The 10,000-nt window shown below is 37.1% G+C and overlaps 1 protein-coding gene and 1 long non-coding RNA gene across 2 annotated transcripts in view; both read right to left on the reverse strand.

Moving 5' to 3' along the window:
• LOC122143933 overlaps positions 1-2,362 on the reverse strand; it is a 3,343-nt gene extending 981 nt beyond the window's left edge. The window contains exon 1 of the long non-coding RNA XR_006159441.1: positions 2,145-2,362. This is a non-coding gene — a long non-coding RNA (uncharacterized LOC122143933). The remainder of the gene's footprint in view (positions 1-2,144) is intronic.
• Positions 2,363-3,314: 952 nt separating this feature from the next.
• The window catches only part of LOC109091245 (SH2 domain-containing adapter protein F-like), a gene marked incomplete at its 5' end in the record, with an annotated part of 15,396 nt that continues 8,710 nt past the window's right edge, over positions 3,315-10,000 (reverse strand). The window contains 3 exons of the mRNA XM_042754518.1: positions 3,315-3,516; positions 8,310-8,429; positions 8,512-8,632. Of these exons, the coding sequence (XP_042610452.1) occupies positions 3,333-3,516; positions 8,310-8,429; positions 8,512-8,632 (425 nt within the window). The remainder of the gene's footprint in view (positions 3,517-8,309; positions 8,430-8,511; positions 8,633-10,000) is intronic.

Genomic DNA, 10,000 nt, shown 5'->3' on the forward strand with positions numbered 1-10,000 from the left:
GTTTTGCTTGTGACATAAAAATGAATGGCACTTGGTAGATGTTGTTGTATAATGCAAGGATATTCATACATTTGTAAGACTTAGATCTCCAAAGACTTTTAAAGTTACTGTACTGATTCCTGTATAGGACCCCATTAAAATCAGCACTGAGATAACATGATAAAAAAAAAAAAAATGTCTTTTAGGTTAGTGGTTGCAAACAATTTATTTTAGCAGCAACTGTAATATATATATATTATATATATATATATATTATATATATATATATATATATATATATATTATATATATATATATATATATGTCAACTAAATCTGATTATTTAAATGTAGCTAAAATTTAATGACTGCAACCGCTTACCTTAAAAAAAAAAAGGTAAATTAAATTAAATTAATCTTTTTTTTTTATTTTTATTGTACCGTCTGGGTCCTGTAGTCGTCTCAGACGTGTTTCTGAGCAGGCTTCATCTTCCTCTGATTCTCTCTTTTCTCTTCTATAGTGTGTGCTGACCTGTGCTCTCTGCTCTCTTATTAAAGCATGTTTCTACTGAATGACATCTAGAACGGTCTCTGTGTTTCTGCTCTCTCTCTCCTGACAGAAACACCAACACCACAATCCTCATATGTGACGCTCCTGGGATCCGCAGGTACTGAGAGGTTTGCTTCAGTAGCTACAGAATGACTGGAAATACATACGCCACTTCATAATGAGATGCTGTGGAGAGTGTAAAGGGATGAAGGACACACAACATGGTGAATGTCATGGAGAATTTAGTCTGGGAATAAATGCTGGAGTGTAAATGCATGACAGTTGGGATTTTCTTGCAGATTTACATCCATCCTTATTAACTTCTGTAATCTTTTAAATGGACAGTTAGGCAAAAAAAAAAAAAAGAAACAAAAAAAAGGAAATGATGTTGTCATTAACTCACAATTGTGCCCATTTTGATATGGCATATTTAAATGTGCATGAATGAGATTTGAGTTTAGTCCATGTCCTATTAGCTTTGAGGTTCATCTGTGATGCATTATATTGATCAAAGTGACAGTAAAAGATATTTATTATGTAACAGTAGATTTCTGTTTCAAATAAATGCTGTTCTTTTGAACTTTCTGTTCATCTGTGAATCCAGAAAAATTAAATGTATCACGGTTTCCACCAAAATATTGTGCAGCACGACTGTTTTCAACATTGATAATAATCAGAAATGTTTCTGAGCAGCAATCATCATCATATTAGAATGATTTCTGAAGATCATGTGACACTGAAAGACTGGGAGCAACGATGCTGAAAATAAAGCCCGAGCTACGCATCACAGAAATAAATTACACTTTAACAGAGATTCAACACAGAGAAAAATAGCAATTTATTAATTTGTGAAAATATTTCAACAACTTTTACAGATTTTTTTTTTTTTTTTTTCGTCGTATTTTCAAATCAAATAAATGCAGCCTTGGTGTGCATCAAAGACTTTAACACATTATTATATTAAAAAATGTTTATGTCCCCAAACTACTCAGCAGTACTGTATGTTAGTGTACTCTTAAAATCTTTTAGCATATTCAATTTGTTTTCACCCAATTATTTCCTCCCAAATAGACCAGCTCTCTTTCTCAATTAACTCTTACTGTATGGAAAAGAACAGCCGAAGACATTCAGCAAAATAATGAGATTAAGGTGAGTAAATGATTGAACGACAATATTTTCATTTTTTGGAGGTGGAACTGTCCCTTTCAGGGTTGAAAGATCATAAAAAGCATGTCAGAGAGGCAACGATAACATAACAAATAAAAACAAAATAAAAGACTTGGTTGTAGTGTTGAAATCCAAACACACAGGCTTTATATCTGTACCACAAGTGTGTCGGGACCTTCATGCTTTAAAACAAAACACACCTGAGAGAGAAAAACAAAAAAGAAACTGGAATGAAGGCCCACAAACAAAGGACAACCAGAGGTCAGAGGAAGGTGTCAGAACAAATCTGAACTCTGATTGGCTGAACTGCTCTAAATGGTTTCCATGGAAAGCAGCATCCACTCAGAGTAGTCAGACAAGGACAATCGCAAAGAAAGGTAAGGTCAGATTTTCACACACACAACACACACCGAACACACACACACACACACACCGAACACACCATAAACACACACACACACACACACACACACACACACACACACACAGGCTGAGAACATTGTCTTAGCTGGACTAAAACATCAGCAACAGCATTATTTTCTTTTTCTATAATAAATTACAGCCACTAAACATTCATCGAACAACAGCGTTCTCCATTTGTTTTCTTTTTCTAATCCATGCATTTACAGTATAAGGCATTAATTAACCAAACAGAGTCAACGACAGCACAGAAATGAAGGTCTGACTGTGTTCGGGGGTGAAGAAGAAGCTATCCTCAAACCAAAGGCTAAACTTGCTGGGAATTGTGAGACGGGAAAGAGTTAAACAGATCGATATCTGCAACGTCACTGTACCTTATCGACCGGTGGATGGACGGACGAAATTGATTTTCTGAGGTAGACAATACAGGAATATTTCACTCTCCTTGGTCAAGATTCATCGCTGAACTCTGGTGTCTGAAGTGACTCTCTCTGAACGGTTAAATTAAAAGGTTCTTTTTTCACGCTGTTCTGCATAGCCGCCTCTTCCAAGTGCACTTAAATGGCACCATCCTCTCTCCTCCTCCTCTCGCGCTCTGCACTATTACTATACTACTGCTATTTTAAGGGACTTAATGAATCTGTCTGCGTATCGATCACTCTTCACATCTGTGGGTCTAACCGGAAAATGCCGAACGCTCCATTTCAGTCTTCTGGGGTTTATTTTTCTGTACGATCTGAAAATGTTCATGTTTAATGATTAGCTAATATCTCACCGAACCCAGCTGATTGACAATACCATCACAGAAAGTCCAGATGATGAGGTTCCGCTACAGTACGATTGTCTTTGATCATTTACTGTGGCGCTTTGATGTCCGAGAACGTCTAATGATTCACATGTCCAGAAATCGCAGCTATAAACATCCGAATAGTAAAGTTTGAGCGACGTTTCGGGTTTCTGTGTACAGTGTGTAACAGTGGAGATAAAAGTGTGGGTGCAGGTCTAAGACTAAAGATCCACTTATGGGAAGAAAACGGGTCTGGAATCATGAAGAAGGCATTTGAAGGACAGAGAAACCGCGTTCCTCGAGACGAGACGAATGAGGCGTCCAGGAGTCTCCCTGTTTGCCCTTCGGGATCTCAGTAGCACTTTAGTTTTGTCGTTGTCTTGTAACTACGCTGAATGAACGTCCCCCTGCTTCTGCAGCGTTTCTGCCTCTATAGTGTCCGGATGGCCACGGGGTACAGCAAGGACATGTGCTCGCCTTTGATTGGTAGTTTGCGGCTGGAGTAGAAGTGGATGATCTCGGGGACGCTGTCGAACAGGCAGCTGTTCTGACCCAGGACGTACTTATTGTCTTTGGTCCTGGAGAGCTTCATGTGCATGAAACCTTGACTGCTCCGCCAGAGAGAGAAGAGAAACATGTAGATGAAGATGGAGAGCGGGGAGCGTTTAATAAAGGTAGAGCAGCAGAGAGAGGGAGGTTAATGGGGAAGAGGGGAAGAAAACAATCTGTGATTAGTTGTCAGACAGCAGCACTCTTGGTGCAGTTCATTGGCAAACGCGTCACGCGTGGCAGAGTGAAATGTAGGGCTGGAGACCGGCGAGCTTTATATGAGCAACAGCAGTACTGCCTTTTTTAAATACGTCGGCTTTCACTGGGGCTCTGAACGCAAAGCAAATTAAAAGCCAAAGATGCAGGGAAGCCACACACTTCAGGCTGATGTTCTGAGGTGTTACTTTGGTGGTAAAGACTGTGCTGTTATTAGTACTGCTGATTATTACTCTTACTAATGGTTTGAGGCTTTAAAAGCAACGGCCTAATCCTAAGAAATAAAGTTAGTCGATGTAGAGACCAGGATATTATAGACATTTGAAGCTCTTTTGATCTAGATTATCAAGGGACCGCTTTACGGCAAGCCCCGAATACACTAGACACCAACCCATTCCAAACCACCAGCAGCAATTCTCTAGCACTGTGCTTTGTGCGCATACAGACACTAGAACATCTGACAATGAAATAAAAAATAAAATAAAAAATTAAAGTAAATACATTAAAAATAAAGATAATAATAATCATACATAAATACAATGGAAAATATAATAAAAAAATAAAATAAAAAGCCAAAACAAAAAAGTTAAATCAAAAAGTTAAATAAAAACAAAATAAACTAAACAAAATAAAGTACAATAAACAAAATAAAATACAACAGTAACTGAAAAAAAATAAAATAAAAAAATCAATGAAACTAAATGCCACAAGATAAAAATAAATTGAAAGCAATATGCAAACAAAAAAATTTAGTAATAATAATAAAACAGAAAATTTGTTTTATATACAGTATATAAGAAAAATAACTATAAATAAATAAATAAATATATATATATATATATATATATATATATATATATATATATATATATATAGTATCTATATACTATATATCTATATCTATATATCATATAAACACATCAATATCAACTCTATATATAAAATCTCTAAATGAGTTCGCTCTGGTAAGAATTATCCTTCAGAGTCATCAATCTTTGCCTATCAGTAAATATAAATCAACTCCTCCACCCATCTCAGTTTAGGACTCCCGTTGCTATCCGGCTGATTGAGCTGCCTGCCATTACCGACTCTTCATCATCATTCAGAGAGACCAGAAAAACTTCTGAGCCGCACGAACCCCTGCGAGCCGTTCAGCCACCGACACAAACACACTGCAGAGGCTATTTCCTAATCCAGACACACACACACAATCTCCAACGACACACCACACACAATACACACACACCACACACACAACAGAGAGAGAGAGCAAAGAGCGAAGAGAGGATCGATGCCTCGCGAGCGAGGATCGCGACGCGGTGCGAGAGAGAGAGAGAGAGAGAGAGAGAGAGAGACACACCAAAGCCTTTGTGCTCTCATCCAACAGATGCTTCATCATTATTTTCACTTTTAATCCAAGGATCCTTTCACACAACCTGTCATAGATCTGAAAGGTTCCCTGCGGTTATGACAATGTCAATGTGTGTTCACTGATATGATTCACTAGAGTGTACATGTACATGTGAATATACTGTATGATCTCTAAAAAGCAGAAATGAGCAGCTCTTTGTAATAGCAGATATTAATGTTTATATACAATAGATCTAAACATAATAAGAATACATAATGTAAATGTAACTAAATAATAAAAATAATAAAAATCAAATAAATAAAATAAAAAACAACACCACAGGAAAAAAAAAAATATATATATATTATGTTATTACATACGTTATTGTATTATTTATTATTCCAGTTATATACACACACGACATTCATATATTTTGTAACATTACTTGCACTTCACCCAGAACCAGTTTTCTTTAAAATACAGTCTTCATTAGCCCAGTGCCGGGGGAAAAGCCTCAAGGTGTGTTAATTTAAACCTGAGGAGATTGATGTTTTTATGACGTTAAACTCTGTGGGAAGCTGATAAACTGCTGCTGCTTTTATTGGTAGATGAGAAGAGCAGTGAATGCATAAGAAAGAGAGCGGGGTTTGATCATGTGTGTTTAAAAAAATTACAGGCCAGAGAGTGTGTTTGAGCAGAGGACCCGTTGCTCCGTTGCTCCTCAGCGCTCGCGGGTCTGCTGAGGATGCACAAGTGAACACCGATGTACCTTCATAAAATTCACGCTCCCTCCCTTAGGAGCAGATTATATTTCACACCGTACATCCATAAAGCCGGCCAAAGCCGCTGAAGCTCTTTGCCTTTTACGTTCTTTAAGAGGCTGGACTCATCCGTTCGCTCTACACTCGCTGATACTGGGCTTGGGAGGGCTCTTCCCCTTCACCAGATTTACCGGGACACCGTATCGAACCTTTAGTAACGACTATTCTTATTCTTCGGAAATTTATCGATTTCTCCAATGAATGCCCTTCGCCTACCTCAATCTCCTCCCCCCCCAATCCATCTTTGCCTCCTTGCTGGAAGTTGCATCTGCCGTGACCATTATTATAGTATTATTATTACTACCCTCACCCTTATGGCCATTATTTTATTAAAGTGGGCTGTGTCTTTAAAAAAAATTATTCTGTGCCTTTTTTCTGCATTTTAGGGAAGCTCTTTCACTGTAGTTGCAATTGCATAAATCCATTATGATGCTGTTTTTAAACAGAACACTATAGAACTCGGAAAAATCCTGTAAATAGCAGACCTAAAACCACCCGTAGTCTTACGGCGTGAGTCCACCTGAGTTCACTGTGTTCCAAACGATGTCGTTCAATTCGAGCTGACGCGCTCTGCTTCGCAATCACGGTCTGGACTAATTAATCTTACTCTTTAGGCCATCAAACAGCTGTTCGTACAAAGAAGAAAAGTAGTGATACTAGTATGCAGTTTGGGCTTTAAGCAAACCTGTCTGAGTGCTTAGGATTACTGCCTCACTTATTCAAGATCATTTTATTGTTTAATTTTCTGTATGTATTTATTTGTTCATTCATTTATTTGAAATTATTTATTGTATTCAATGGCATTCATTTCATTTTTTTTGTATAATTGTATTTTTCTTCAGCGTATTCATTTCATTTATTCATTATTTAATATTGTATTTAATGCATTAATTTCATTATTATTTTTCATAATTTTTATTTATTTATTCAAAAATATCAGTTTCATTTATTGCATTAGTTAAGTGTTTATTGTATTGTATTCCAATGATTAATTTCATTTATTTGTTTTCATAATTGTATTATATTCTAAGTATTAATTCATTTATTCCATTTAATGCATTTGTTTTTTAATTGTTTAATAATTGTATTAATTATTTTTTAAATATTATTTTCCATTTATTCGTTATTTATGTGTTTTTATCATTATATTTTATTCTTTAATGTATCTCACTTTATTTATTCATTTTTATTATTTCTTTCTTTCTCAGTGTGTTTGAACACACAATTAGAGCATCACCTCATTATCTTAGTGACATGTTATTGATTCATAGAGGAACCAGCAATGAAAGAGTGGTGTTATGGACAGGAACGTTTTCATAGCAGCATTAATATTTCAGCAGACTCAGACACGTCTCTGCGGATGGACTGTGTGTGAAGTCTCAAAGCTTTCTACATGCTGTCAGCTCTGCTTTAGCACAAACACTCGGACCCCCTCACCTGACACACAATAAATAATTCAGTCCACAGCATGATTTAAACGTCTATTAGAGACGTGCTGCAGATGACAGCTGGTGATCATCACAGAAGATCATTTTAACTTGCCCTTCACTTCTGTGCTCATGTTTAGGACCACCACTGAAATGATCACATACTGCATACAACCTAAGAGCTCAAATAACACATTATGCATGAAAAAGGTGCATTCTAATCTAAGCTCAGTAAAGAAAAACAGGGTTGTGCACCATTTACACTCAACTAATTTCCTAAATTTCTTTTTTTTTTTTTTATTAATTTTATTCCAATGCATTGATTTCATTTATACATTTGAATTTTTATACAAATTTTTTTTCATTTAATTTATTCATTTATTTAATGTATTCATTTTATTTATTCATTTAACTATTTTTATTTTATTTATTCATTGCATTCATTTATTCAATGCACTTTATTCATTCATTCATTTAATGTATTCATTTATATAATCAGTGTATTTATTTAATTTATTTTCATTTATTCAATGCATTCAGTTTTAAGGCAATTAAGGCAAGTTTACAGCTCAAATCACACACGTGTGCAAATACACTATTAGCTTGAGTGAGTTTTCCTGAAAGTCTCATATCAGAATCTCTCTCTCTCACTCACACACACACACACACACACACACACACACACACACACACACACACACACACACACACACACACACACACACACACACACACACACACATCCTGCATCAGTCTGAGCTGATGAGAGGAGACCGCTCTAAAGGTGAGGACGCATATGAGCCCACATTAAGGTAAAAGATAAAAGGTTAGTGTGGGACGAAGGGGTCAGAGGTCATGTGAGAGAAAGCACACCTCAGCAGGAGTGACTGACCTCACGCTGAACCTCTCTGAGCCTTCATACTGAGCACAAATCGTGACTCGAACTGAATCGTGAGTTGAGTGAATGCATCGGTTGATTGTCCCAGCCCTAGCTGTAAGTGGCTGTAGAGTACTCTGTGTGTGTGTGACGGTGAGCTTCTTACTTGAGCGAGAGCGAGAAGTCGTTCTTACAGGTCTCGCTGTTCCTCACCAGGTAACTGGCCTCTTTACACAAGCGCAGCAGAGCCTCGGCGTCCGTGCGGCTGATGGCTCCGTGATACCAGCTGTGGAGCACAGAAGACGACAGGCGTGAGCGAGGGAGAGCGGCAGAGCCTTCATCAAGCGTCTGCCGTGTGTGCGACTCACAACTGGCTCTCCAGAGGCACGGCCGGGTCGATGCGTCGCCCACGCTCGGCTCGCTGGAGCTCATCTTCCCGCTCGAGTGCCGCTGCAGCGGACGACACTTCAGATCCTTCTCCACGCCGTCAAACTGCACTGTAACAGCAGAAACACAAAGTACACTACTGCTGATGTGGCACAGTCACATACGCATATAATGATGACAAATGATGCCCTATACACTACCTACAGTACTTACACACTCAAATATGTAGTGTATGAATTATACAAGGTTATTTTGTGAAGACGTCCCCTTCCCTTTCTCTACGTAATTAAAGCTGCAACATTTCTTCTTCTTTTTTCGGTTATTGAAGTGCATCATCTGGGTATTTAAAGTGCACTTTGTCTTTTTGAACACACTACTCGCACTATTTATACTACAAAACGTCATAGAATAGTGCATAAGAATGCGATTTGGGACGCACCTTCAGTCTCTCGTATCATTTAGCAAGATTCTTTTTATTTTTTTTATCACATAATGAAATGATTTAAGCTTTATGTCCATTGTTACAACAAGCAACCAATCATCATGATCAACAACTACTAATCACAAAATTATTTGTTATCATTATTATTATATTATGTTATTCTAAACTGTTTTTTATATATTTTAAAAATTTTTAAATAAATGAAATCATTCAAAATAAATTTTTATATTAATTTATATTTACTAAAATTATTTAATAAAAATAAAATGCAAAAAATAAGGTAACACTGTTACATGTTAAATATACTTACAGTACTATAGTTATAATAGTAAATAATGCATAATTACAAACCAACCCTTAACCAAATGCTAATCTTAACCCACAGTGCATTAATATTATGTACTTAATTGTATACTTACACTTTATCAAAGACGCTTTAAAATAAAGTGTACCCCCCCCACACACACACACACAAAATTATAAATGAAGTGTTTTTGTGTTTGCTTTCCACCTGTTTAAAATGTTGATGCATTCTACTTTCTCATATAATAAAATAATTTAAGCTTGAAGCAATATTTAAGGTTGAAAATTATGATAAAAAGAAAATGTTGGAATGAAATCCACAAGTGGCCTGTAATTCCTCGAGCATGTCACTGCTATCCAGAAACAGCTTTTGAAGAAAATTCCCAGCATGATTGTGAGACATACACTGGGCTTTGTGCTTTACTGAGCAGAGACTCCCTGCGGGCCGTAACTGAGTCCAGTGAAGTCTCTGTGAGCGCCGGAGGGACTGAAGCTCATCCTGCGTGTAACGAGAGGAGCTGCAGACGAGCCTGACGCTTCATAAAAACACTGAAATATCCTCATGTGGACGAGAGGGAACACGGGACGTTCCCGTATGAGACCGGCTCACGAGAATCAAAGGAAAACACACACAAAACCACACAGAGACATGAACGAGAGTGGAAGCATGTTTGATTTCTGTGGCAGTGTCGTCATCAATCAAATATCAATTAAACAGAGTCTCT

Source organism: Cyprinus carpio, unplaced genomic scaffold (assembly GCF_018340385.1).
Source record: "Cyprinus carpio isolate SPL01 unplaced genomic scaffold, ASM1834038v1 S000006535, whole genome shotgun sequence".
Taxonomy (NCBI): Eukaryota; Metazoa; Chordata; class Actinopteri; order Cypriniformes; family Cyprinidae; genus Cyprinus; species Cyprinus carpio.